This window comes from Salminus brasiliensis, chromosome 10, assembly GCF_030463535.1.
Source record: "Salminus brasiliensis chromosome 10, fSalBra1.hap2, whole genome shotgun sequence".
Lineage (NCBI taxonomy): Eukaryota > Metazoa > Chordata > Actinopteri > Characiformes > Bryconidae > Salminus > Salminus brasiliensis.
This window is the reverse complement of record NC_132887.1, coordinates 39,351,645-39,378,973: the sequence shown is the minus strand read 5'-3', so window position 1 is coordinate 39,378,973 and position 27,329 is coordinate 39,351,645. Positions and strand designations below refer to the sequence as shown.

The 27,329-nt window shown below is 44.9% G+C and overlaps 4 protein-coding genes and 8 non-coding genes across 12 annotated transcripts; all 12 read right to left on the bottom strand.

The window, feature by feature from the left end:
• Positions 1–4,661: 4,661 nt before the first annotated feature.
• LOC140564521 (large ribosomal subunit protein uL13-like) lies at positions 4,662–6,697 on the bottom strand. The gene is made up of 6 exons (XM_072690075.1): positions 6,618–6,697; positions 6,318–6,383; positions 6,126–6,227; positions 5,844–5,929; positions 5,455–5,514; positions 4,662–4,913 (listed from the first exon to the last, which is right to left on the bottom strand). The coding sequence occupies exons 3-6, from the start codon at positions 6,196–6,198 to the stop codon at positions 4,704–4,706; spliced, it is 429 nt and encodes a 142-aa protein (XP_072546176.1). The 5' UTR covers positions 6,199–6,227; positions 6,318–6,383; positions 6,618–6,697; the 3' UTR covers positions 4,662–4,703.
• LOC140564927 (small nucleolar RNA Z195/SNORD33/SNORD32 family) lies at positions 5,019–5,100 on the bottom strand. Its single transcript, XR_011980553.1, has one exon. It is a non-coding gene; the product is annotated as a small nucleolar RNA Z195/SNORD33/SNORD32 family (small nucleolar RNA).
• LOC140564931 (small nucleolar RNA SNORD34) lies at positions 5,585–5,662 on the bottom strand. Its single transcript, XR_011980557.1, has one exon. It is a non-coding gene; the product is annotated as a small nucleolar RNA SNORD34 (small nucleolar RNA).
• Positions 6,003–6,080, bottom strand: LOC140564933 (small nucleolar RNA SNORD50). Its single transcript, XR_011980559.1, has one exon. It is a non-coding gene; the product is annotated as a small nucleolar RNA SNORD50 (small nucleolar RNA).
• Positions 6,459–6,542, bottom strand: LOC140564929 (small nucleolar RNA Z195/SNORD33/SNORD32 family). Its single transcript, XR_011980555.1, has one exon. It is a non-coding gene; the product is annotated as a small nucleolar RNA Z195/SNORD33/SNORD32 family (small nucleolar RNA).
• A 1,019-nt stretch (positions 6,698–7,716) lies between the features above and the next one.
• LOC140564520 (large ribosomal subunit protein uL13) lies at positions 7,717–10,884 on the bottom strand. Its single transcript, XM_072690074.1, has 7 exons — positions 10,843–10,884; positions 9,664–9,736; positions 9,361–9,426; positions 9,169–9,270; positions 8,887–8,972; positions 8,498–8,557; positions 7,717–7,968 (listed from the first exon to the last, which is right to left on the bottom strand). The coding sequence occupies exons 1-7, from the start codon at positions 10,861–10,863 to the stop codon at positions 7,759–7,761; spliced, it is 618 nt and encodes a 205-aa protein (XP_072546175.1). The 5' UTR covers positions 10,864–10,884; the 3' UTR covers positions 7,717–7,758.
• Positions 8,074–8,155, bottom strand: LOC140564942 (small nucleolar RNA Z195/SNORD33/SNORD32 family). Its single transcript, XR_011980566.1, has one exon. It is a non-coding gene; the product is annotated as a small nucleolar RNA Z195/SNORD33/SNORD32 family (small nucleolar RNA).
• On the bottom strand, positions 8,628–8,705 carry LOC140564930 (small nucleolar RNA SNORD34). The gene has a single exon (XR_011980556.1). It is a non-coding gene; the product is annotated as a small nucleolar RNA SNORD34 (small nucleolar RNA).
• LOC140564932 (small nucleolar RNA SNORD50) lies at positions 9,046–9,123 on the bottom strand. The gene has a single exon (XR_011980558.1). It is a non-coding gene; the product is annotated as a small nucleolar RNA SNORD50 (small nucleolar RNA).
• Positions 9,505–9,588, bottom strand: LOC140564928 (small nucleolar RNA Z195/SNORD33/SNORD32 family). Its single transcript, XR_011980554.1, has one exon. It is a non-coding gene; the product is annotated as a small nucleolar RNA Z195/SNORD33/SNORD32 family (small nucleolar RNA).
• Positions 10,885–12,399: 1,515 nt separating the features above from the next.
• Positions 12,400–15,531, bottom strand: atp5if1b (ATP synthase inhibitory factor subunit 1b). Its single transcript, XM_072690598.1, has 3 exons — positions 15,397–15,531; positions 13,550–13,662; positions 12,400–12,682 (listed from the first exon to the last, which is right to left on the bottom strand). Exons 1-3 carry the CDS (start codon positions 15,466–15,468, stop codon positions 12,541–12,543), a joined length of 327 nt encoding a protein of 108 aa, XP_072546699.1. The 5' UTR covers positions 15,469–15,531; the 3' UTR covers positions 12,400–12,540.
• A 1,583-nt stretch (positions 15,532–17,114) lies between these two features.
• Positions 17,115–25,229, bottom strand: zmpste24 (zinc metallopeptidase, STE24 homolog). The gene is made up of 10 exons (XM_072690073.1): positions 24,734–25,229; positions 23,596–23,742; positions 23,403–23,489; positions 23,166–23,282; positions 22,929–23,081; positions 22,689–22,830; positions 21,863–22,050; positions 21,447–21,551; positions 21,120–21,263; positions 17,115–20,187 (listed from the first exon to the last, which is right to left on the bottom strand). Exons 1-10 carry the CDS (start codon positions 24,839–24,841, stop codon positions 19,963–19,965), a joined length of 1,416 nt encoding a protein of 471 aa, XP_072546174.1. The 5' UTR covers positions 24,842–25,229; the 3' UTR covers positions 17,115–19,962.
• Between the last annotated feature and the right edge of the window lie 2,100 nt (positions 25,230–27,329).

Here is a 27,329-nt window from a genome sequence, read left to right as displayed (position 1 = left end):
AATCGAAGGAGGAGGCTTGGATCTAACGCTGCGCTCCATTTTCTTCGGAAGCTGGATGTCGGAGCTGGGAATGACATCAAACCAGAGCTGACGATTTTCCATCCCGAAACCTGCTCACTACTTCACTACACTCCCCAAGACCAGTTCGCTAAAGACTGCGGAGTTCACCACAACTGGCCTGACAGTCCTTTACTGGTGTTTTATGGTCAAGCTAACCAAAATATGTCCCCCTTTAGGTCTTAGGTTAGCATTGCTCCAGATTAGCATTGTTAGTATTGTCCCATATTAGCATTGTCAGCAGTGTTCAGGTTAGCACTGCTCCAGGTTATCATTGTCAGCATTTTCCCAGGTTAGCATTGTTAGCATTGAAGGAATTGTCCCACGTTAGCATTGTCCCAGAATAGCATTCTCAGCCTTGTCCCAGGTTAGCATTGCTCCAGGTGATCATTGTTAGCATTTGTCCCACGTTAGCATTGTCAGCAGTGTTGCAGGTTAGCACTGCTCCAGGTTAGTATTCTCAGCCATGTCCCAGGTTAGCATTGTCCCAGGTTAGCATTGTCCCAGGTTAGCATTGTCCCAGGTTAGCACAGCTCCAGGTGATCATTGGTGGTGACATCACCACGCACCAGCAGGCAAGGCAAAGTAAAACATTCCAATTATATGATCATTCCCCTCACATCTCTACACCTACCATCACCTAGCAACCACCTGGGATACCACAGCAACCACCTAGCAGTAAATACTCATCTTCCATGCTTTACTATTCAGAAGCTGGAAGGGGCTTCTTGCTGGAAACGGGGAGAGTTGGTAAGCTGGTCGTGCTGAAGGTGAAATTAGATGAGCATGTAGATGAAACTGGTTTAAATGAAGCTCCTGCAGGTTCCTGCCTCCCAGGTGTTGGATGATTAACTGAAAATGCAGCTCCGCACTGGATACAGCGCAGGTCACGGCCCTCTGCCGCGGCCGATCAGGCTCTCGTTTAGCTAGTTATTAGCTTCTGCCTTCCAGTAGTCGTGATGGTGAGCGGTCAGATGTGACCGAATCTGGTGGTCTTGTCTTATTGCAGTCTGAAAGAAGGAGCCTCGCCTCGCCTCACGCCCAGGTAAGGAGAATAGAAGTGGGAGAATCCTGGGGAAATGTGTTCTGACGGCGTTATCCCCAGTTTGTGCAGGATAAGCCGCATCAGAGCTCTTTAAGAAGCTCCCGCAGCAAAAACAAGGGGCTTAACCCGACTCCTGTGGGGACTCTTACTACAGGAATGCAAGTCCTGCCGTGCAAGAGCTAGTTTTACCTCCCTACTCAAGACATGCTTACCTTCCGACTGTGGTAAACGAGATGGTACCTACCGAACTGCCCACAAAAATCCACGGAAGCTTCCACAGAGCTTTCTACATCACGTAAAGATGTCTCTGCAACGAGTTTCAGGATTCTTCTGAACGTTTCTGCTTCATCCAGAGGGATCTCTGATGATCTACAGGAGTCTTGAAAGGGTTTCTAGGTCTTGTGAAGGAGTCCCTAAAACGCTTTCTGGGTCTTGTGAACCAGTCCTAGTTCTGGATCTTCAGACAGAGTCTCTGGAAAGGTTTCTGAACCATTTGAGGACTCTCTAAGAAGATTTCTGGATCACCTACAGGAGTCTCTGGAAAGGGTTTCTGGATAATTATGAGGACCTACAGGGGTCTACAGGGTGTAAAAGGTTTTGGGAGTGGGGCAGTGATTCTGCTCGGTCAGCTTTTCTTAGATATGGAAAGCAAACAACAGTCCAGTAAGTGCAGTCTCTTGCTTTTAGACCCCCGACTAATGCACTTTCGTTGGTGGGCTAACCTTGCTTGGCTAAAGACGGGTCATTTTAATCCGAATCCAATAGCCAGTCCAGGTGGCCAGTTCATTTTTTGGTCAACAAACTACTGGACTGGATAAATATTCAAAACAGCAGAGCTTTAAATGTTACAACACACACACACACACACACACTATAATTACATACAGATAAGAGTGGATGGATCCTCAATCCAGTTGAAAAATGTCAGTAGCAGGAGCATGTATGTATGTGTGTGTGTGTGTGTGTATATATATATATATACACCTCCAAGGCAGCGCATAAAATAATCTCATGCTTCTTGAATTTGCTAAAGCCTCTGGTGAGAGCTGAAAGACAGTCAGAGCGTCCGCATCTGCAGTTCTGGCCGAAGGACATCATCCCCATTCAGAAAAACAATGTATACAGGCTGAGCCGGAGGACGCTCTGCTGCCTCTCATTTGTCTGACTGCACCAAGACAAGCAAATCCAATTCCACCTGAATTCAGGAAACGGTTGAAGGAAGGGGACATCCCATGGAGCAACGCTAGCATAATACAGTACTGTAATACAACAGCAACACCCCCCCCCCCTTCGCAACCGACTGTCTACCTGAGCTGTAAAATCTGGGGGATTGGACCAGAAAATTGTACAACTGCATGGTATTCAACAGAAGGTCAAAGCAGGGAGGCAATGATCCACACTGATACACCTACGGGAACATCATAATACGACACCATAAGCTGAGGAACTGCTTTCTACACAGCTGGATAAGGGCGATGCACCCTGTACGGTCAGCACTGAGGGGTGTTGCTAATCTGTGAGCTACTGTCCAGCTGGCGACATCCCACATGAATAAAACGCAGCCGTGACCACGACTTAGTAAGGCATGGGAACGAAGATCTCCGGTTGTGGCCAGGAGTTAATAAGGCATGGAAATGATCTCCTATCTTGTTCCCACGTCTTACTAAGTTGTGGCCACAACTTAAAAATTCATAATATTACTTATTTTTCTTATTCCCACCACGAGATAATTAAGCCGTGGCCATAACTTAGTAAGGTGTGGGAACAAGATAGGATCTCGTTAAGAAAAATAAGTAATATTATGAATAAAGGAAAAATCATTATGGGAAATGATGTGAAGTTACAAAGAACCCCAGAGTTACAACTAAAGGACCTACAGGCCTTGAGTCAGACAGTAATGTTAATGTTCGTCATCAAAACTGTTAAGCATGGGGGTGGTAGTATCCCAGTCTGGGCCCACTTTGCTGTTTTGGATGCAGGAGGGCTAACTCCTGCTGATACACCTATGATGTCTGTGAACTGAAGCCTAACTATGCACACTAGGAAGTCTATAAAGAAGGAGAAATTCACCAATATGGAATAGCCAAGCCATGTGCACTTCCTCCTCTTCCAGAACTGGGTCTGGGAACCACTCACCGGGCTGCATGTTCTGAAGAAGTTAGGTCCAATCCTGCAGTTTAATCACAACACCTTCACACCTAATCCATCTGAAGATAATCAAGATGTTTAGGTTCTTTATGCTTGCAGAACAAACAAAAAGCTTTACTACACTGCCCTCAAGTGGAGACGTCAGGAACTGCTGATAACCCCAGGTTGCAGAACCCAGCAAAGTTACTGCGCATGTAGGAGAACAGTAAAACCCTGGCACTGGTCCATGAAGATTAGGGCATGGCACCACTTCTTTCTTGCTTACACCGCATCAAGCCCTGCACGAGACCCAGTCATGGCGAAACTCCGGGGTCTTCAACATGAACTTGCTTAGGAGCCAAAACTCAGGGGGTCTTCCACAGTGGAGTCAATGAATTTGAACCAGTTAAGCTTGATCAACCTACAGAGTTTCTGGACCCTTTTAGGAAGCTCTAAGATTTCTGGATCTTGTGACCCAGTCCTAGCTCTGGATCTTGCAACGGAGTCTCTGGAAAGGTATCTAGATCCTTCAAGGAATCTCTAAAAAGGTTTTTGGGTCACCTGCAAGGGTCTTCTGAAAGGATTTCTGGATCTTGTGAAGGAGGCCCTAAAAAGGTTACTGGATCACCTACAGAAGTTTCTAAAAAGGCTTTTGGACCCTTTAAGAACCAGTCCTCTAAAAGATGTGTGGGTCACCTACAGAAGCCAAAGAAGATTTAATGAATTGTAACCAGTCAAACTTAGCACACATGCAGCCAGACCTTCTTGAAGACGTATGGCAATGAGGTTAGTTTGTCCAGTTACAAGCAGGCTTGGTAATGTTAAAATGCCACAGCGTTCCTGCAATTACAACCAACAAGGTAAAAGTAATGACCCATTGGAAGGCCACACTGAGGACGGACTCTGAAACACACCAGGGAACCATGAGAGGCCGTCCTGCATTCTGTTTGGCCTCCACACCAGTAGTTGGAGACCCCTAGAGCTGGGCTACTCCAGGTCGTCACATTGTGAACTGCTGGTGACTGTTCAGCTTAAACCTCAGTGAAATAACCAGGAACCAGGAACCTGTAGAAACGTTGCCCAACACAGAGCAGAGCTTACGTTCCTACAGCCTCCCTGAAGACACAGTAACTAACTGTACTTAGTGTTTCAAAGGGTTTCTTTTAAGAGACGCTATAAGAGAAGCGCTCTTGGCTCTATATAGAACCACATTAAAAAAAGGTTCTGCACTCATTGTCTTACAAACACATCTCTAAGGATGCGGAAGTGGTTTTCCTATGGCTCTTGAGCAAGAGTGGATAAAGTGAACGAGCATTTTTGTAAAAATAAATAAATGACGGCACCTCAAAACAAATAAAACCATGACTGAGCAAAATCAGCAGCTCCATCATGAAAATTGCCCCCACCCCCAATAAATCACCGCAACTCCTCATAGTTTCTATAAACATTTATTCTGATTAACCGCCGAGCCAGTTTAGACCAGCACACCATACTGCTTCAGAATGTTGGTGTATTTGGTGAGCTTGCCCTCGACGTTCTTCTCGGCCTGCTTGGTCAGCTTGATCTGGGCCTTTTTCTTGTTGTAGCGAATCTTGGCCTTCTCCTTTCTGCGCTCCTCCAGGGTGGCTGTGATGGCCTGGTATTTCCAGCCAACCTCGTGGGCCAGACGATCCAGCAGGGCGAACTAGTAAATGGGGAGGTAAGGAGAAGGAGACCGGGTGGTTAGCACTGGACTACATTTGAAGAAAGGGGAAGCCCAGGTCCAGCACTGGTTTAAGGAAAAGCTGCTCTTGTCTCAGATGGTAGTGCATGTGAAGTATTCTCATAGTCATTCAACTCGAACACTTCTGTGGAAAAGCATCACTGACAAGCAACTGGTGTCTAACGTTGGTTATAAACAGCTAGCTTTGGGCTTAGAGCTGTGGGGACACTGGGCACACATTCCAAGACCCAAAGAAGGGGGTCCTTCATTTATGGCATTTAGCTGATGCTAAAGGTTACTCCTATTACAGAGGTGGGCTAATGTAGCGTAGTTAGGAGTCTTGCCCAAGGACTCTTATTGGTGTAGCGCAGCATAGCCACCCAGGCAGAGAATCGAACCCCAGTCTGCCACATGGTGTGGTTGCTCACTGGCAGGTAGTGGTGTTATCTGTTGCGCCACACCAATCACTTCAGTGAGGTTCATGCAGATACGGCACCATTCTGACCCTGAAAGTAGAGCTTACCTTGCGGGTGGGCTTCAGGCGCACAATTTTAAGAGCAGCTGGGACCACCATGCGCTTCCTCTGTGGAAGAGAGCAAATTTACAGGGTAAGGAACAGTACACTGACTCCAACAAGGCGGTCCTACAAGAACACGCGTCTCAGATGGATGTAATGTTCTCAGAGGACACTCAAACAATGTAGGTAAAGAAAAATAGCATCACAGACGAGCTCTGGCGAGCGTGTAGGTCTGCGTCCAAAAAGCTCAAGAAACTTCCTTTCACCAGATCTGCAGCCCATCGTCTTACTCGACAGTGCCGAGCAGCACCCGGGTCCGCAGGGTCACCAGACCAGGCAAAGCAAGATTCCTTTAGCAATTCAGACACAAAGCCTCCAACAGGAGCAGGGCTTACCTTGTCATAAGGAGGGGGAATTCCATCAAACACCTTCAGCCTTTCCAGAGCTGCCTGACCCCTCTTGGTTTTGTGGGGCAGCATACCTGCATGGGGTGGACAAAAGGATTAGGGTTCGTCCTTTTTGCAACAGGCATGAAAAACCTGACTTTACTGCCGAACTCAGTAGTCAGATCCGTAAAGGCGTCTCAGCAAAAAAAGGTTCAGATTCGGGATAAAAAGGATTCATCATTGTTCGACACGTTTCCAGCAAGTTCCAGAAACCAGATCCAGAAACCTCACCTCTGACTGTCCTCCAGAAGATCCTGCTGGGAGCTCTGAAATGGTAGGGTCCGCGGGAGGGGTTCGTGTTCATCCTCTTGCGCAGGAAAGCCAGGTACTTCACTACACAAGAACACAGGGGTCACACACTGGAGCTCCGGATACAGCCTGAGGTTCATCAGAAGCTCTAAAAACACCAATTCAGTTACTTACGTTTGTTGCGGTAGAAGTTACCAGAGATGTTGATGCCCTCACATCTCACAATTACTACTTTGTGGCCTGTAAGACAAATTTAAAGAAAAACCATTGAGTCATATGACCTGCATTGATCAGATCATACATCAGGCTGAGGAGGCCGTCTCAGATGGTAGTGCATGTAGAGTTTTCTCATGGTAGTTAAACTCAAGCAATGTAGGTAACATGGACATCATTGACAACCACTTACATCCAGCAGAACTCAATCTTACCTAGTATTAAAACATCATATATTAGGAGTCATGATTTAACACTTACCCAGCAGTACTTGCTTCGCCACAATAGCGGCCAGTCGGTCAAAGGGATGGCCTCATCCATCGATTACCAGAACCTGTAGAAAGAGAGGGGGGGTGCACCTTTCTATTAAGACCAACAGCGTGAAACACCTGGGCAAAAGCCCTCAAACTCAACTTAATCAATCCACCATTTTGACTCACCTCTAAAGGTCTTCTTGCTGGAGAACCTTTTCAGAAGCTCCTTAAACATCTCCACATCTCATACTCACCAAAAACCCTGGCACTGGTCCATAAAGATCAGGTCATCGAGGTCATATGAATTTGTCCTTGCTAACGCCACATCAAGCCCTGCACGAGACCCATTCATGGCGAAGCGCAGGGGTCTTCAACATGAACTCACTTAGGAGCCAAAACTCAGGGGGTCTTCCACAGTGGATTCAATGAATTTTAACCAGTTAAGCATCAGCAACTTTTCCTTCTAGGAAGAAAGGTAAAGCTAGCACACATGTGCAGTCACACCTCCTTGAAGACTTACTGCAAGGAGGTTAGTTTTTCCAGTAACATTACCATGCCTGCTTGTAAATGTCGGACTCTGAAACACACCAGGGACCCATGAGAGGCTGTCCTGCATTCTGTTTGGCCTTCACACCAGTAGTTGGAGACCCCTAGAGCTGGGCTACTCCAGGTCGTCACATTGTGAACTGCTGGTGACTGTTCAGCTTAAGCCTCAGTGAAATAACCAAGAACCAGAAACCTGTAGAAACGTTGCCCAACACAGAGCAGAGCTTACGTTCCTACAGCCTCCCTGAAGACACAGTAACTAACTGTACTTAGTGTTTCAAAGGGTTTCTTTTAAGAGACGCTATAAGAGAAGCGCTCTTGGCTCTATAAAGAACCACATTAAAAAAAGGTTCTGCACTCATTGTCTTACAAACACATCTCTAAGGATGCGGAAGTGGTTTTCCTATGGCTCTTGAGCAAGAGTGGATAAAGTGAACGAGCATTTTTGTAAAAATAAATAAATGACGGCACCTCAAAACAAATAAAACCATGACGGAGCAAAATCAGCAGCTCCATCATGAAAATCGCCCCCACCCCCAATAAATCACCGCAACTCCTCATAGTTTCTATAAACATTTATTCTGATTAACCGCCGAGCCAGTTTAGACCAGCACACCATACTGCTTCAGAATGTTGGTGTATTTGGTGAGCTTGCCCTCGACGTTCTTCTCGGCCTGCTTGGTCAGCTTGATCTGGGCCTTTTTCTTGTTGTAGCGAATCTTGGCCTTCTCCTTTCTGCGCTCCTCCAGGGTGGCTGTGATGGCCTGGTATTTCCAGCCAACCTCGTGGGCCAGACGATCCAGCAGGGCGAACTAGTAAATGGGGAGGTAAGGAGAAGGAGACCGGGTGGTTAGCACTGGACTACATTTGAAGAAAGGGGAAGCCCAGGTCCAGCACTGGTTTAAGGAAAAGCTGCTCTTGTCTCAGATGGTAGTGCATGTGAAGTATTCTCATAGTCATTCAACTCGAACACTTCTGTGGAAAAGCATCACTGACAAGCAACTGGTGTCTAACGTTGGTTATAAACAGCTAGCTTTGGGCTTAGAGCTGTGGGGACACTGGGCACACATTCCAAGACCCAAAGAAGGGGGTCCTTCATTTATGGCATTTAGCTGATGCTAAAGGTTACTCGTATTACAGAGGTGGGCTAATGTAGCGTAGTTAGGAGTCTTGCCCAAGGACTCTTATTGGTGTAGCGCAGCATAGCCACCTAGGCCGAGAATCGAACCCCAGTCTGCCACATGGTGCCACAGGTTATCTGTTATCTGTTGCGCCACACCAATCACTTCAGTGAGGTTCATGCAGATACGGCACCATTCTGACCCTGAAAGTAGAGCTTACCTTGCGGGTGGGCTTCAGGCGCACAATTTTAAGAGCAGCTGGGACCACCATGCGCTTCCTCTGTGGAAGAGAGCAAATTTACAGGGTAAGGAACAGTACACTGACTCCAACAAGGCAGTCCTACAAGAACACGCGTCTCAGATGGATGTAATGTTCTCAGAGGACACTCAAACAATGTAGGTAAAGAAAAATAGCATCACAGACGAGCTCTGGCGAGCGTGTAGGTCTGCGTCCAAAAAGCTCAAGAAACTTCCTTTCACCGGATCTGCAGCCCATCGTCTTACTCGACAGTGCCGAGCAGCACCCGGGTCCGCAGGGTCACCAGACCAGGCAAAGCAAGATTCCTTTAGCAATTCAGACACAAAGCCTCCAACAGGAGCAGGGCTTACCTTGTCATAAGGAGGGGGAATTCCATCAAACACCTTCAGCCTTTCCAGAGCTGCCTGACCCCTCTTGGTTTTGTGGGGCAGCATACCTGCATGGGGTGGACAAAAGGATTAGGGATCGTCCTTTTTGCAACAGGCATGAAAAACCTGACTTTACTGCCGAACTCAGTAGTCAGATCCGTAAAGGCGTCTCAGCAAAAAAAGGTTCAGATTCGGGATAAAAAGGATTCATCATTGTTCGACACGTTTCCAGCAAGTTCCAGAAACCAGATCCAGAAACCTCACCTCTGACTGTCCTCCAGAAGATCCTGCTGGGAGCTCTGAAATGGTAGGGTCCGCGGGAGGGGTTCGTGTTCATCCTCTTGCGCAGGAAAGCCAGGTACTTCACTACACAAGAACACAGGGGTCACACACTGGAGCTCCGGATACAGCCTGAGGTTCATCAGAAGCTCTAAAAACACCAATTCAGTTACTTACGTTTGTTGCGGTAGAAGTTACCAGAGATGTTGATGCCCTCACATCTCACAATTACTACTTTGTGGCCTGTAAGACAAGTTTAAAGAAAAACCATTAAGTCATATGACCTGCATTGATCATCAGATCATACATCAGGCTGAGGAGGCCGTCTCAGATGGTAGTGCATGTAGAGTTTTCTCATGGTAGTTAAACTCGAGCAATGTAGGTAACATGGACATCATTGACAACCACTCCCATCCAGCAGAACTCAATCTTACCTAGTAATAAAACATCATATATTAGGAGTCATGATTTAACACTTACCCAGCAGTACTTGCTTCGCCACAATAGCGGCCAGTCGGCCGAGGAGATGGCCTCGGCCATCGATTACCAGAACCTGTAGAAAGAGAGAGGGGGGAAAATGTATCGTAAACACTCAATCGTGCAAAAAGAAAGAAATACCCCCCAAACTTTCCAAACGATTACAGCACGGCAAGGTTATCTAAATTTCTTTTAGATCTTCAGAGCTTCAGTCCAGGTTATTCTGGAGATAAACATCCAAGAAAGATCTGATCTCTTACAGAAACCCCATTAACCAAGGCTGAGGAGATCCTCTGATTTTCAGAAAACCAAGATTGACTGCTTAATTCTCTCTTCTGTTTTAGTTAAGATTCATCTAGAACCAGCATATAATCCTTTCTGGCATTGCTATAAAAACTGAACATCTGAACTAGCAAATCATTCAGGTCTGACATGTGGATGTAAGAGAAAGGCATGAGGCACATCAGCTGAAAGTGATTTCCTTGATCAATCCAAACCTACAGAAGCAGGATCAGGTCTGGATTGAGTCTTCAGACAATGTCAAATTCAGACTGCATCTGACCAGCCACCCACCACCCAGAGCAAGGTGCTGCAGTAAATATAGCTAGCTAGCATTAGCTAACTAGCTAGCTCTCCAGCATGGGCTGCTATGGTGGCCAATTCATCAGCTACCCCCAAAATAAGTCTTTTATTGCTACAGTGGTCTCAAAATCTCACCCAAACCCCTGTTTTCCTTAGTTTCTCAGGCTCAAGGCCCTGGTCTTAGCCCTGGTGAGCGCCTCAGAGCTCCACCGCATGGCCTGCACGGCCAAGTCCGGCTACACCTCGGCTACACCATGTTTGAATGAAATAATCCGACTTACTAATGTTAAATAATCTGAATTAATGACGTAAAAACGTCTAAATATTAAAGCATTAAAACATGCCCCCCTTCCACGTTTTCCCGCAACCCGCCTCAGGAGGCCAGGCAGTGGCTACATGCTAAGCTAATAGCGCTGGACACACTCAGCCGCCATGGAGAACTCCGAGTTAGTAAAAATAACATTTTGGAGACCGACAGCCGTCCTTAAACACACGGGCGGACTGACACACTACATTAGGAACTCGTTCACACAGAAATTAAAGTCGCACGACTTCGGTATATATTCATTTTAAGCCGTTATTCACAGCGCTCACACGCACCTTATGGAACCGGTCCGCCATGGTGTGGGGAAAAGAAAGACGCACGGGTTCCACCGGAGTAAAAGACAGGGGTGGGGCGGGGCCACGGTGAAGGGTCCATGACGTAGCTAGGCGCCTCGGGGCTGTGCTCCAATTTGAACACAAACAACGGCGCGCTCTTTTAAGCTCGTCCGGGAGCGACAGCTTTAATGCTGTTTAATATTTAGCTTTAATGTTGTCGGGAAGTTTTATAGGCACTGAGGTCTGAGCTGTTAACCGTACTGGATACGGGTAACTCTTACGAGCGGCTGGTGTACACTACTTGACACCCTGAGCCAGTGCTCTAATCGGAACACAGCCATGACTTGTTTCTTGTTAGGCGAATGAAGCGCACTTATTGCCATCACGTGGCAGCCCGAGTGCACTTGAAACTTGCACTTGATTTGAAGGCAGCATTAATTTTTCATGTTTTGTTGACACGTCTGCCATGCAGTGAATACACACACACACACACACACACACACACACACACTAGTGAACAAACACACACACACAGTAACAGTAAGCACACGTGGCCAGAGCGGTGGGCAGCCATTGCAGCGGTGCCCAGGGAGCAGGGAGGGTGAAGGGCCTTCTTCTTGCCCAACAGTGGCAGCTTGCCCAACCCAGGCATTGAACCCACAACCCTGTCACTAATAGCCCAGTGCTCTAACCGCTGAGCCACCCACTGCAAATCAGTACACGTCCCGTCCAGAGACTTTTACTCATGGTAAAATACAGGGGGGGGGTTAAAGCGTAATATGATGCATTATGTATGTATGTTATGGCACATTTTATGTCATGTTTTATATCTAAAATACATAAATATATAAAAACATACGCACATAATGGTGTGTATGATGACAATAAACAAATGCAAATAAATGAATGTGTGGGTGTCATTGCTCCTCCACTGCCACAGATGGACACACTCAGCCATACCGGGGTTTTCGTTATTGTCTGACCATGCACATGCTAGGATCTAAATAGATCCAGGCAGGAAGTTCCTAATTTTCGAGTAAATGCCAGTGTTGGGCTTAACTACCCATCAACACATGCAATTTAGTGGCTTAGCATATCTATTATGGCTTGATGGAGTGTTACTAAAGTGAAATGGTGGATTAAATAAATATTTTATCCCATCAATTACTATATCTTATTTTATGATTTAGGCTATCCAAATATCCTGCCTTTGTAAATATCCACCCCCTGGTAAATTAACCCCTAAGCTCATGAAATAATATTTGGTTGTTTTTATCCTGGGGTTTAGAGTTAGAATAAATAAATAAATTAAAAAATAAATAATTGCTGCTTGAGATATGAGGAAAGTCCTCAAGACAACTGAACAGCGTCTTACCGCCGTGTTTTAAAGCCCTCTACAGGCTAACTGGATGCAATTTCCCTCTTAACGGCGTCAGAGCGTGAAAAGGGTTCACTGATGCGAAGCACCCAAAGCTATGCGCACTAACAGCGCCCCCTTGTGGACCATCTTGTTAACCGCAAGCGAGCGAGTGAGAAGTTTGTGAAGAAACATCAACGTTTTATTAATCAGATCCCTTCGTTTATTAAACTTCAAACAAATATGAACAACAACAACTCAAAAGCCTACAAACCAAAGCCAAACTGGGGAGAGGAGGTCAAGGCCGAAGGAGCTGATGGTGATGGTCTGCAGGCAGAGCGCTAGTCGTCATGTTTAAGTTTGCGGATCTTGCCCTCGTGGCGGCTGATCTCTTGCTGCAGACGCTCAATCTCCTTCTTATGATGGTCAATCTCTTCCCGATGGTGCTGCCTCAGAGAGGCCAGCTGTTCCTGCTCTTTCCTCCTATAAACAGAGAGAGAGAGAGAGAGAGAGAGAGGGGTGGGTAAGTGAATGGGTATGACAGCTACCACTGACCACATTCTCTAGTCTAGAGTTTGACTCCACCACTGCAGTTCTGCACAGGAGCTCCAAGGCTAACGAAGCTAACAAGTAATGGAAGCTTATGTACACCAATTAGCATGGTGCTAATAGCATCATCTTTACATATTACGCATTGTATTTATGTGCTTATATAATGCATATAACTGATTTCCTGAATTATATAGGATATTATATATATATACACCTTAACATCAGCCATAACATTAGTACCGGTGAGGTCAAAAACACTGTTGAACTTCATCTGCCCTGGCTCCTGTCCTGGGTAGATCTACATATCAGGCAGCGAGTGAACAGTCAGTTCTTGGAAATGATGGAAGTGTTGAAGCAGGAAAAATAGACCAGCGTAAGAATCTGAGACACTTTGACAAGAACCACACCGTGATGTTCTAGATAACTAGGCCAGAACGTAAATGTCCAAAACATCAGGGCAGGTCTTGTGGGGTGTTTCCAGTATGCACAAGTGCTCCTAGGAAGGACCACCATGAATCATGGGCACCATGTAGGGCTCACTGATGCTCATGGAGGCCCAGTCCACTTCACCACATCTGCTGCTAACGTAAGTCTTGGTGCCAGATACCACAGGACACCTTCAGGGGTCTTTTGGGGAGTCCATGCCTCAAATGGTCAGATGTTTTGGCGGCATAAGAGGGACCTACTCCATATGAGGTGTTAATGATTAATGTTATGGCTGATTAATGAAAAATGGAAAATGCCCTTCAGGCGAAGAAGTTACAGCTCCACTACAAGCCAGAACAGGCCGTCACTCACTTGAAGTACATCTCCTCCTCGGCAGCCTGCTTCCTCCCAAAAGCTCCTCCCGCCTCCCTCACTGAGCCGCCACCTCCTCCTCCCTTCCCTGCTCCTTTCCCGAGTTCTCCCAGCTTTAAAACAGGACACAAACACAGACATGTTACAGAAGTGCTGCCATTTAACATCTACGACTTCTTATAACTTCACATAACGCTAGCATTATTAGCTTGCGATGTCTCTGGTTGACCCCCTGTGTGTGTTGTGTGTGTCCCTATTAAGTAATAGGAGGCAGCACAGCGGTGTTGGGAGTCGAGGGAGCGGCTAGAAAAGCCAAAAGGCTAAAAGTTGGTGCTGGTCCAAATGGAGAAGAATTGACTGGGTGATGGACTACAACCTCCTCAGCTAGCTAACCGCACATCGCGACACAGAGAGGACACGGAGAGGACAGCAACGATAACCAGTAAGACTCTGGAATAATTACAAAGAGTAAGATGTTCTTCTTGCAGTGCTTATCTGGGCTAGGCCTGGCTACACTACATGGCTCCTGTGAGCCGTTGCAGTGTCGTAAACCAGCCAATAAAAACAGAGCTAACTGTTTTATTTCCCCATAAAGAAAAAATGCTGTGAGCGGACAAACGTACTGCCCGGATGGCCCAGATGGCCGCCAAGTAAACAGACTAGCCAATATGGACTTCGGCCCTATTCGCTATATACTGCACTACTTTGGTTTTCCGCTATTTTGTCGTCATGTCTGAAAACATAGTGCAGAATTATCGGTGCACTATAACAATCCCACAATGCACCACAATGCAAGTCGTGTACAAACGATGGCCGACTCTTGTTCGTACTTGTGGTCCTGTGGACTTGTGAAACGTCATCCTAAGCACTGCTCCGTTCAAAAGCTCGCATCTAGCCGAGCGCAGTCCGAACGCCCGGATGTGATCTCGGCCCGCCCGGGTTATCGAGGACGTGACCTAAATCCCAGAACTGCAAAGTTACCGGGGTCTGAACCCCCGATGTACCCTATCAAACATGGAATACCCATAATTCATTGCATTGTCACAGCAGTGACCTCACTCGTATAACGAAATCGTGTCCGAACTCGTCCGCTAAGCTCACTATAATAGTGCCCTATGTAGTGATCTAGATTTTCACATGTAGAGTAGCTAGCTAAGTGAACAGGGCTCAGCTAGCATAACAGGGTGGTAAACAGGGGTGTAAAACCGCCTCCGCTACCTTGTTTTCTGTATTTTGACATTTGTGAAACGGCTCACATTGTTTGTTACTGTTTAGTTAGGTACAGTTTAATAATTAAACTTTTAAATTAATAATTAATTATTCAATGTATGGTAGCTATAATCAACAGTGACAGCTCTGTTAGCCAGCTAGCCCCCTTATTATAAGCACTACGTTTTAGGTAGCTAGGTAGGTAGTAAATATTATAAATAACGAAATATTAATGTGATATGAAGATATATCAGACATAATATGAGTAATAAATAAAAATAATAATAATAATAATAAATAAAAGTCTATTTAATGTCAAGTTTAGGCATTTTAATGTAAACAATACAGCATAAACTGATGTGTATTACGGTCGGGTTGCAGTGCGAGCACCCTGTTGTTTTCAGCTGCGTTCAATGAAGAAGTGTCCAGAAAGACACACACACACACACACACACACACACACACACACACACACTTTACCAGACTGTATTTAGCTGCTGGTGTTAATAAAACATAGCGTTATTTAATAATAATAATAATAATAATAATAATAACAATAATAATAATAATAATAATAAAAATGATTATTAGCGAAACACCGTCAGTCTCCACAGAAAGACTCGAGACGCAGCTGCTACCTGATCCGACGACATCCTGATCTGGGTGGAGAAGAAGAAGCTTCTTAGCTTTGGATTCAAAAGCCTTGACATTATAAGTGTCTGACTGCCAAACACACACACACACACACACACACTCCCTCCCTCCCTCACACACACACACACACACACACACATGCCTCTGCTTGCATAAACTCACACAAACAGGGAGCAACCATTAGAGCAGGTGTGGGGGGGGGGACCAGTCTCTTAGTGCTAAATGACGCACACAATCATTTCCTCTTAATAATTTTCTCCTATTATTATATAATTTCTATAATAATTATATGAATATTATCGATATTATAATCTTCTTAAACTGCTATTTAAAAAAATAATAAAATCTGCTGTAATACGGAATGCCTGACCAATCAGAGGCCGTTGGGAATGACGGAACGACGCTTCCCGCAATAACAACGCTGTGACCGGGAGGCAGTGAGTGGCAGGTGGACTCTGTGCTCTGATTGGCTGATGCAACAAAATATTGGCACCGCCCTGCCACGCCTCCGTTCTGGCGGATGGAATAGTGGGCGTGTCCAATTAGTCCCAAAGTCAGTGAAACACGTTGGCGATGTGCACCTGTACTATATGTCCAAATGTTTGTGGACACCCCTTCTAATGAAAGGAGGATTTAGCTGCTTAAAGTTGCCCCCATTGCTGACTCAGATGGGCAAATGCACACACAAACACACACACACTGCCAATAGAATAGGACCCTCTAGAGCAGATTAACATGAACATCGGCTAGAGGGGTATAAAGCCCCCCACAGCCACTGTGCTCTCTGGAATGAGGGATGGTGGAGCTCCATCCAGTACTTTTGGGATGAGTTGGGCAGGTGATCATCCAAAGAGCAGGTGTCCCAATACTTTTGTCCATAGGCAAGGATTTAACCCTGGGTAAACTGAGTTTGCCATGTGGCTCCCGCTCATCACTGCTGTTTTTAGCTATGCTAGGCTAGGCACTTGTGCATTTACAGACAACAGTGAGTCATACAGCACCACAACAAAACAAATCCTTTTAAAATATGAATATAAAAAGTTTATTAGAGATTAATGAACATCTCCACATGAAGATTTAGACAACCGGTTGGAAGCTAATTGGTGTTTTAGCATCCATTCGTTAGCCACATTAGCCTCTTAGCAGCAGTCCGTCATTACTGCAGCCTTCCTTTACAACTGCGCAATTTAATAATAAATTTATGTATCTTTATGGATTCATTTTTATTTTATGATTCTTATTGATAATTATTTTGAAACAATGTGATGTTTGTCAGATTTGACTAAATCTGTCTTAAATCTGTTTATAGGTCTGTCCTTCTTTAAGCAAATTAGCGCCTGACTGGAAATTTAATATTTACTATATTTTTCTACTTTTCTAATGCGACCTTCAAGACCTCCTCGGACGTGATTTCTGCTTAAGACGTTTAATATAAAAAATAAAAAAAACATGAAAATGTTTTGTATAAAAATGCTGATTTGTATTTTTTTTTATATATATAATTTTTTTATATCCAATTTTTTTTTATCCAATATCCACTAGTGAGGACGGACCAACACACAGCCCCTCCGACACATGCGCAGTCAAGCATAGCAGCATGACCGAGATTCGAACCAGCGACCCCCTGATCATAGTGACAGCTGCATAGTGATGCGACATGAAGCAACCAATTCCAAAACTACAAAAAGCGAAGACCCCGAAAGCCGTTGTGAAAGGTTTTATTAATGAGACAAAGCACATCCGTAAACGTCACGTCAAACACCGCAAATGTGGAAGAGCGAAGGGCGATTTCCCGAGGGGTTTCAGTATGAAGCTGTACTATAAAGACTGGGGCTCAAGCTGAATTGGCTCCTTATTTGTCATCCAGTGCACTAAGCTGTTAGCTCAGGTCCCCATATGTAGCGCACCAAGTAGACAGCAGGGAGCCATTTGAGACGCAGTCCGTGATGCCTGGTCACATGACCAAGCTACCGCTGACTGAGGGAGGGCTCCTCTGACTGGTTCTGTTGTGTTGGTTCCATTTTCCTCAGCAGGTCCCAACTCAGGGTGGGATTCCTATGGGGGCTGTGTTCCAAATGTCATCATGCAGACTTGATAATTGCAATGGCAACCCTTGAGTCCCGATGAATGGCTGTAATAGTTTCTTCAATCGCTAATGCTAAAGCTAAAGCTAAAAAATTCAGAGAAACAAGTAAATGATGGGAAGGAGGAGGGCTGCACAATATACATGCAGATGAGCCGGTTAACCCAATCGTAATGCTGTTTACTGTGTGCTGTGAGCTTCCTGGCCAATTACAGCTCAAGGCAAATCAAGAGCTGGGTGCCCTATTCACTATCCTCTACCTGCGAAAACCACGATCACTGCATAGTGCACTATTTTAGGGAACAGTATTTGTTGTTATGTGCGTGTGGGAGCTCACTGCTCAGAGAAGCTGTGCGTGAATCTCAAACCAAACAATGTGATGCATTATGGGTATTCCATGTCCATGTAGTGTAGACCACTGGTACACATATATATGACGGTGCCCTGTGGGATTGTTACAGTGCACTGAAAATTCAGCACCACGTTTTTGGACAGCGCTACAAATTTGCGTAACCCCAATGTAGTGCACTATATAGTGAATAGGGCAGAGTTTCAAACCCAGTTATGCTCTTTATGCAGGTCGAGAAACGTAAGTTAGTCTTGAACGATCACGTTATTAATTTCCAATGTTTATTATATTGCAAAATCCCTGATTCTAATATTTATCTAGCATGTCCATATTGTGCAGCCCTACATTAGAAAAACACAAAATTGCATGGGATTAGACGGATCACTCCTACACACACACACACACACACACACACACACACACACACACACACACACACACACACACACACACACACAGGCACTGAGAATGAAAAGAAACTAACCAATAAAAATAAAAAAGAGAGTTTCTCTCAATTAACACACGGGAAAAAAAACTATTTACAAAATTTATCAGAATCTTTTTGGTTCCAAAGATAAAATAAAACAAATGCCTGTTCCCGAGGTGACGAACTGAAATGATCAAAAATAACCTGGTCAACTGAATGGATACATAAAAAAAAAAAAAAAAAAAAAAGTCACCTTTGTTGAGAGTCTCAGGAGGTCCTGCCACAAGGGTCATCGCAAAGGAACAATGTCTAGTGCAGTTTGGTGACTTCCCTGCTTAAAACACACCCGAGTCTACTCACCGCACCACTAGGGGGCGCTGGAGTGCTTAAGCAGAGAAGGCAGCAAACTGCTGAAACTGCTCAATTCCGGCTTGCTTTTTTTTTTGTTTTGTTTTTAAAGAACTGGAACCGACCCCTGTCCTGTGTAGCGTCAGTCACATACAGGGCCTGATGTAATTGGGGAATTCGTAACTCCACCCCTGGCTTGAGTTTGAGCACCAGTGCTACGAACAGATACTACGGACAGGACTACAAAGCAGGTGTTCATCACCATCCGGTGCTCAAGGCCACTGCAGGTTTGTTTGTTAACCCCCTGCCGTCTCTCTCCTGGCCGAATCAAGGCCAACAAGCTAGAATTCTGGGTCTTTCCTACATAAAACGAGGAATTTCTGGAACTGTCGATACAAGAAAGGGAATTTCTCTCAATTAAAACAAAAACGGAAATTAAAACCTAATCGGAATGAGTCGAAACCTTCTGCAAAAGGCAAACGTAACTAACATGCTCAGAAAGTGACCGCTAACATGGTCAGCATAGCCAGCTTCCTCAAGCCCTTATTCAGTCAATACTACTTTTTCCCCCATTTAGGCCAGTGGCTTTCAACTCCAGTCGTGGGATATGACTTTCCCACTCCCAACCCCCCTAATTCAGCTCATAAAGGGAGTTAACAGTTGACAAGGGCATGCTCCGCCCACTAATGCATTATTTCAAAGCAAACGGTGCAAGATTGGACAAGCTGGACGTAAGCAAATAATCGCCCATTCTGTTTAATGGGGCTTTACAGTGAAGAGCTTGGATATTGTTAAAAGGCCTAAATTTACACTATTATGTTTATGTAAATCATTTAAATGAGGCTCATTTCGTATGCTGCCACTGTTCGGACAGAGCAGCTGTAGCTGGGCCCAGTTGGCAAGTCCAGATTAGCTATAAACACCATAGTCCTGCTTGGTAGCTCAGCATTTGAAACCACAAACTCAAGATCACTGCAAGAAAGACTGTCCAATCTCACAACGCCGCATTTGTAAACGCAGCATGAGTAGGTAGGTCACTTATTGGGTGAGCTGGATCAGGTGTGCTAGGGCAGAAACACTTGGTGGATCAGCAAGACTGCAGCTGGGAACCACAGCGTTATGTTTTAGTGCAAAGTGAAACTAACCAAAACTAACTCAATTAACTAAACCAAAGCACAACAGGGCTGAAAAACACGGAAATAAAACAAGAAAATAGAGAAAGAGAGAGAGAGAGAGAGAGAGAGAGAGAGACTGAGAAACAGATTTTGCTTTCTTCAAATGGCCAGAAGAGGGCGGCGCAGGCCCTTCCTGGGTGGTGAGCGCGGCGTCCTCTTGTGGAACCGTCAGTCCTGCTTGGGGCCGGTGAGAGCCCTCAGGCGCTCCAACAGCGGCGGGTGGGAGTAGTGCCACATGGAGAACAGCCAGTCGGCCACGGGGAAGCCCAGGTTGTCTTTGTTGAGCTTGATGAGAGCCGAGTAAAGCTCTGTGGATCGACCCAGGCCACGAGCGAACCGATCCGCTTGGAACTCGAACCGACGACTCAGCACAGTCAGGCAGAACGACAGCAGCTGGAGGAGAGGAGCGAGGAGAAGGGGGTGAATTCATCAACACAGGTGCACATCTGGAAGAAGCTCTGGTTTTAAAATGGCCCATTTTTATCAAGCCTATCAGAATAAGAATACTGATCTGAGATCAGATCTCATCCGCCCATGTTACCCTCTACAGCAAGGGTGGGCAATCCGGTTCTGGAGGGCCGGGTTCCTGCACAGTTTTTTTTTGCTTTTTGTGCTCAAACACTCCTGATTCGACTCACCTGTTTATTGCCAGGTTTTTGTAGGTCTGTTGGAGCAGGAAAATCAGCAAACTGTGCTGGACTCCAGCCCCCGTTGCCCACCCCTGCTTTACAGTGCTATGTAAAAGGCATAAACTGGTCCCAGATCAGCATTTATACTCCGAGAGTGCTGTGAGAGTGTCTACCTGTAATTAACTCCATATAACTTTAGAATAAACCCTAATTAACAGTCAGCAATCAGTAAGAGTACCTACTTGTAACTAACTCTATATAACATTAGAATAAACCCAAATAAATAGTCAGTGGTCTGTAAGAGTGTCTACCTGTAATTAACTCTATATAACATTAGAATAAACCCAAATAAATAGTCAGTGGTCTGTAAGAGTGTCTACCTGTAATTAACTCTATATAACATTAGAATAAACCCAAATAAACATAAAGTCAGTGGTCAGTGAGTGTCTACCTGTAATTAACTCTATATAACATTAAAATAAACCCTAATAAACAGAGTCAGTGATTGAAATGTCGTGTTAGTCAGCAGGTATTGAGATGCTGGTTGGAAGAACACAGAAGAACATCAGTGGGGATGATCTTCTCTGTGAACTCCAGTAACGGTAAAGATCAGCCGATCTCGTTTAATAATGGTGCCCACTGGGACATCCTGTGGTCTACTGGTAAAACCGTAGTGCTTAGTGACATGTGCTGTACCTCGTTGTAGGGTGAGAAGATGAACTGGAAGATGATCATCAGCCCAATGAGAGTTGGCTGGCTGTCATGGAAACCAAAGGCCAGGAAGAGCTCCTTCCGGCCAATCAGAGCAGCAAAGAGGAAGAAGCAGAGGAAGGAGTTCATCTGTGGAGTAAAATGAGCAACAAATAGGCTGACCACAGAAGCACCATCAGCAGGACCTGTATGGATTCTCTACTCTGGTAGATAGCAGGAGCAGGTCAGGGGCTGATTCTGACAGCTTGTTTCCAGAATGGCTTTTCACAGTCCTGAGTGAGCTGTTTAGAGATTCCGTGAAGGCTAGCTCACCTGGCTAATGACGATGTTCTTTATGGTGTGGCCCAGTTTCCAGTGCCCCAGTTCATGACCGAGAACAGCCAGAACCTCTGGGTTACTGCAGCCTTGCTTCTTGTTCTAGGAAGATTAAAACAGACACTTAGATAGCATGCAAATATGCTGATGTGGCGTAATTATTGTGGCTATAACTTTACAGCATCAAACATCCATTTTTAACCACTGTTGGTGGTAAATAGAGCAGGGGTGGGCAACGGAGGCCGGAGTCCAGCACGGTTTGCTGATTGCCCTGCTCTAACAGACCTATGAAACCTGGTAATTAGCAGGCAAGCTGACTCCGGTGTGCTCATGCAGGAAAAGCACACCACCGGACACAGGAAGCACAGGAATCCGGCCTTCCAGGATCATTTTTTAAAAGTAACGGCACTGACCTTGGGTTTGAGCTTGCTCTCGTCGCCTGACGCCTCGTTCTCGTCCTTCTGTTCTGTGGCAGCAGTCTCCCCCTCACCGCTCTGGTTCAGAGGAGAGTAATCCTCCAGCAGCGTGTCGAACAGCACAATGCGTTTGTTCTTAAAGAAGCCGTAGAAGTAGGCGTTACTGTGGGACGACCTTTTAGAGCCTGGAGACGATAAAGAAGAGATGAGACTGGCTGCCACAGCAACATTACGTACAGGAGAGGACCTGTTTAAATGGTCAGGACTCCACAGAGCAGGCAGTATTTGGACGGTGGGTCATTCTCAGCACTGCAGTGACTGTGACTGACATGGTGGTGGCGGCATGGCAGTGGGTGGCGTGTGTTGAGCTGGTGGTACGAGTGGATCAGAAACAGCAGTGCTGCTGGAGTGCTTAAACACCTCAGCATCACTGCTGGACCGAGAACAGGCCACCATCTAGAGACATCCAGCCAACACTGTCCTGTGGGCTCTGATGAAGGTCTAGAGGATGACCAACAAACTGTATAGCAACGGATTATCTGCCTTCATCTATTAGGTGGACCAACTAGGTAGGAGTGGACAGTGAGTGGACGTAGTGTTGTGCTGATCCACTCGTACCAGCACCAGCACAACACACAAACACTACTAACACACTCCCCACCACCACCACCACCATGTCCCTCAGTGTCACTGCAGTGCTCAGAATGACCCACCACACAAATACTACCTGCTCTGTGGTGGTCAGTCCTGTGGGGTACCGAAGTACGACATTTCTTTCTTCATTGTTGTTGTTATTATGAGCACAGTCGGGGGGCTGCGGTACCTTCAACCACGTAGATCTTGGTGAGGGGGAAGCTGATGGACTTGGCCATGCTCTCAATGTCAGTTTTCAGCTCGCCGTCCGGCAGCGGGGTGAACTTGTCGAACAGTGGGGCGATGTAGTCAGCATAGATGGTCACCAGCACCTACACGGTGGAAATGCAGGAGATTAAATTAGGGCCAATCCATGATACCTGGGCCGAAGTCAGTCCCACAGCCTGGTGTCTCAGGTTTAGGCACGAACCAGAGAGACGATGAGGGTGAAGAGCCAGGCGTAGATGAAGAAGTAATCTCCACCGATCTTTATGATGTAGAGGAGAAGAGAGGTCACAGGGAGCAGAATACACTGAGTCACCGCAAACTTCTTCAGGGCGTCCTTCAGGAAGAAGCCCAACGTCTGAGGGAGGGAGGAGAACACAGATGAGGAAACTTCACAACACTACAGAACACTACAGTTCTTATGCCTGAATGAATCGCTCACCTGCTGGTTGAAGCCGTGCTTCTCCTCAATGACGAACGTGTTGTACAGGCTCCACGGGAGCCCTGTGAGGGCACTGAACAAGGTCGCCAGCATCAAGAAGACCAAAGACTGGGAGATCTGCAGATCACAAATCAGAAAAGGCCACACATGTAGAAGAGAGAAGGAAGTTTGGCTAAACGGCTAAACGTCTGCAGGGAAAAAAATAATAAAAACAACGCATGAGACGCTTAGGTGCACCTCGTACTCTGGTCCCAGACCAAATCGAGCCGTCACAGTCCCAGAGATCCTCCAGAGGAACGGGATCCCTCCCAGCAGCAGAATCAGCTGATGAACAAGAGAGAAGACTGTCAACACTCCAATAAAGTTCCCATTTTGGAGATAAGAGGTTAGATTACGACTAGAACCAATCTCCCCCCGTTCCATTACTCACCGTTCCCTCGGTCTCGGAATAAAGCCCAGACCAGAAGCCAAAGTTGCTTTTGTCCAACTGGTAGAGACGTGACTTCTCGAAGGTCTCAGAGTCCATAATCTTCCCCAGCTCTGTGGGCACATGCATCGTCGACCTGTAGATCCTCCTCTGTGGGGATGAAACATATACACACACACACACACATTTATATACATTTATAATTATATATAAATAAAACAATATACACTGTATGGACAAAAGTATTGGGACACCAACTCATTCACCATTTCTTCTGCAATTAAGAGTATTAAAAAGAGCTGATCCTCCTTTTGTCTCTACTGTCCAGAGATGAAGACTTTCTACTACATTTTGGAGGTGAGAATTTGATTGCATTCAGTAACAAAAACACTCATGAAGTCAGGATGTTGGATGATGATCACCACCCCCCCCTCATCATCCATCATTCCAGAGAACACAGTCCTTCCACTTCGGGCTTCGTACCCCTCTAGCCCACGCCTGGCATTGCATTAGGCAGCAAGGCGCCAACAGGCTCATCTTGTTTATCTGCTCCACAGAGTCCTATTCTATTGCCACTACTTACACCTGGGCCTGGGCAAGCTGTGCATGTGTGCATATCCGTCTCAGCGATGGGTGCGCCTTCAAGCAGCCGAATGCATTCATCAGAAGGGGTGTCCACAAACATTTGGACACCCTGAAAAACTTACTCTAACATCTACAAAAGGTCATATGTGCATGCAGTCTTTTTTTTTTTGGCTGGGTGTCTGCTATGGTATCCCAGATGGTTGCTATAGTGATGATGGTGGTTGCTAGGGTGTTGCTATGGTACTGCAGGTGGAATGCTGGACATCTACCAACACTTGAGTTAAAAGAAGTGTTTCAGGCTGGACTGTTTTAGTTTGTTTGTATATATACACATATAGGCTACACCAGGCACAGTACATACAGGGCAGCCAATCAAAACGCAGGTCATTTACATAGCCAAGATTTTTTAAAAGGACATAAATAAGTGCATGTTGAACATGTAGCCACGTAATTAATACTTATGTAACACAGAACCACACAAATATTAAAAGTGAAGCTCGGGAGGAGAGAGAGGACACCGGATATGGATCCAGCGTAACTGCAGGAGCTCGGTTACCTGTCTGAAGGCGAGGTAGGCCTCCCAGAGATACACCGTCCATGAAAACACCAGGACGGCGTAGAAGATCTTATCCTCGACGGGCAGCTGCAGCATTTCTGCCAGCATGCTTCTTTATTGCTGTCTTTATTCTTCAGGCAGCTGCGAGGACAACAGAGGCTCCGGCAACAGATCAGCGGTTAGCTCAGCAGCTAGCTAACAGGCTAGCTATCATTCATTCACACGGCAGCGGTTTGCTCCAGCGACGCTCCCGATATTACACACCTGAGACGACTCACAGGCTTGCGGTGTCTTTATTCATCAGGCTGGCTTTAGAGATGTTGGTTCTGGAAGGTTCTGACAGGGTTAAGCCATGATCCAGCTAACGCTTCCCTCCCTATTCATGTGTAAGTGCGCGCAGGCGGTGGGCGTTCGTGCTGAAACCGAGGCTCTGCAACTTTAGGTCCTACCGCACGTTAGGTCCTGCGCCAACGTCCTCACGCTAGAAATACACTAGACGTCCAAATATTTGTGGACACCCCTTCTAATGAATGCATTCAGCCTGTTATGTTAAGTTGGACACGACACGTCCGGAGCCCATGCGGAGAAGGGCTCTCTGGAGCAGACGAAGCTGAACCTATTGGCGCCATGCTGCCTAATAATGCCAGGCGTGGGCTAGTAGAGGGGTATAATATAAAGCCCCCCAGCATTGAGGAGCTGTGGAGCAGAGGAAGAGCTGTGTTCTCTGGACTGATGGATGATGGGGCTCCATCCAGCGCTTTTGGGATGAGTTAGGGGATTGGGAATGATGAGGAGGGGTGGTGATTATTACTACATGCAATCAAATTCTCACAGCAATGCTTCTCCAAAATCCTGTAGAAATCCGTCCCTGGACAGTAGAGGCAGTTACTGCGACAAAAGCAGGATCAGCTCTTTGTAATACCCTTGATTTGATGTGTGTCCCAATACTTTTGTCCATGTAGTGTATTTTATAAATCAGGTCACAGAGTAAAAGAGGTAGTCTAAGTGTTATATATATATATATATATAGATATATGTTTTATATATATCTTGATGTATATACAAGCTTTTAATTTGTTTATATGGAATTCTAAATTCCATATAAAATATATATAGAATTGTTGGTTGGTGTTGTTTATAGAAAATGCTAATAGTTTGATGATAATTCAGATTTAATTCACTGATATTTGAGATGGTATTTGAATGATTGACCAAACAAACACGTAAAATGCCAGTTTTATTAAAAACATCTAATCTACAGTTAAAGGACTCAAATATTATATAGAGCAAATAGCAAATTTATATATAGTTTATATAGTCGCCTTCAGCATGACATTTAATGGCCCACAATAACAGACCAGGACCATATAGTTTTAAGCATATTGCCACGATCATGCTGAAACCTTGTATCTCCTAAATAATCTTTCTAATAAATGGACCAATAAAAGTAACCCAAATATTCAAGAGTTTTGATGATTTAGGGAATAGACATGCTAGCATTTACTCTCTCAGTGCTGGTAGCATCGATGGAAATTGAAAATGAGTAATTTAGGCAGATAAATGTGGTATTCAAGTATAAAATTATCATTATTATATTATTATTATACATTTTCTGTATTATTAATATAATGTTTACAATACGGCGTCCAGCTTTTCTCAGTTTGCAGGAACAACTATTACATTACATCACATCACATTTCCCCAAATTTAGTCTGACTTTTACTAATGTTTCATTTGATATTGAATAAAAGGCACAACACAGGACAGCCAATCAAAACACGGGTCATTTACATAAGTCACAGTTTTCTAATGGACAGAGATGGCTGCAGTGTTGCTAACTTATATTTTCTTGCTTTCTTTGGCTTCACGTTTACTTTACTTTAGGTTGTGTGGTCATTGTTGTCGTGGTAAAGACTATTTTTTTTAAATCATAATAAATACCAAAAATATAAAAAAATGATAAATACAGGACAGATATACTTACAGAAACAAATTACATCCATGACTGACCTTCAACAGCATTTATCTTATATTAAATACTCTCTATGTTCAGATACACTGCTTCAATATAGTCAGAATAGTTTTTTAATGCATTTGAAAATTAAAATAGTTAATAAACCGATATTTTCATATTATTCAATTTAGCAACTTGTGTGTTTGGAAATATGATATTACACTAATAAAGTATTTTTAAAGACTTCATGCTAAAAATATATGGCAATTTCACATAATCTGCTTCCTGACAGAGGCCCACAAATGCTGAATTAAGAAAGATGGTACTTTTTTAGGAGAGAAAGCAGCACATTAACTTTATTATTATTATTATTATTATTACATATTACTATTACATAGATAAAAAACTGTGTAGGTTTTATTTTTTAGATAAAATACTGTTTAGATTGCAGCCATTATTTTATCCATTAATCCATGGCTTATTTTGATTGGTGTAAAACTTGAATAATGAATTATTCATAATAAACTAATAATTAGAATAATAATAAGATGAATACGAGCTGGATATATTAATAAACATACAGACACAGTGTAACACAGTACATCATTAAAAAGCTCCGGAGCTGCCCGTCAAACTCCGACC

Excerpts from the sequence above, each read along its gene's own strand:
- LOC140564521 (XM_072690075.1), bottom strand. The coding sequence starts at position 6,198 with ATGAACACGAACCCCTCCCGCGGACCCTACCATTTCAGAGCTCCCAGC. Across the intron at positions 5,515-5,843 it reads TTCCCCCTCCTTATGACAAG|AGGAAGCGCATGGTGGTCCC; the intron begins GTAAGCCCTGCT and ends TCTCTTCCACAG. Across the intron at positions 4,914-5,454 it reads GCCTGAAGCCCACCCGCAAG|TTCGCCCTGCTGGATCGTCT; the intron begins GTAAGCTCTACT and ends CCCATTTACTAG.
- LOC140564520 (XM_072690074.1), bottom strand. The coding sequence starts at position 10,863 with ATGGCGGACCGGTTCCATAAG. Across the intron at positions 8,558-8,886 it reads TTCCCCCTCCTTATGACAAG|AGGAAGCGCATGGTGGTCCC; the intron begins GTAAGCCCTGCT and ends TCTCTTCCACAG. Across the intron at positions 7,969-8,497 it reads GCCTGAAGCCCACCCGCAAG|TTCGCCCTGCTGGATCGTCT; the intron begins GTAAGCTCTACT and ends CCCATTTACTAG.
- atp5if1b (XM_072690598.1), bottom strand. The coding sequence starts at position 15,468 with ATGTCAAGGCTTTTGAATCCAAAGCTAAGAAGCTTCTTCTTCTCCACC. Across the intron at positions 13,663-15,396 it reads TCAGGATGTCGTCGGATCAG|CTGGGAGAACTCGGGAAAGG; the intron begins GTAGCAGCTGCG and ends CCTGTTTTAAAG. Across the intron at positions 12,683-13,549 it reads GAGGAGGAGATGTACTTCAA|GAGGAAAGAGCAGGAACAGC; the intron begins GTGAGTGACGGC and ends CTCTGTTTATAG.
- zmpste24 (XM_072690073.1), bottom strand. The coding sequence starts at position 24,841 with ATGCTGGCAGAAATGCTGCAGCTGCCCGTCGAGGATAAGATCTTCTAC. Across the intron at positions 22,051-22,688 it reads CAAGATCTACGTGGTTGAAG|GCTCTAAAAGGTCGTCCCAC; the intron begins GTACCGCAGCCC and ends TATCGTCTCCAG. Across the intron at positions 20,188-21,119 it reads TCTTCTCACCCTACAACGAG|CTGCTGTCGTTCTGCCTGAC; the intron begins GTACAGCACATG and ends CCTCTCCTCCAG.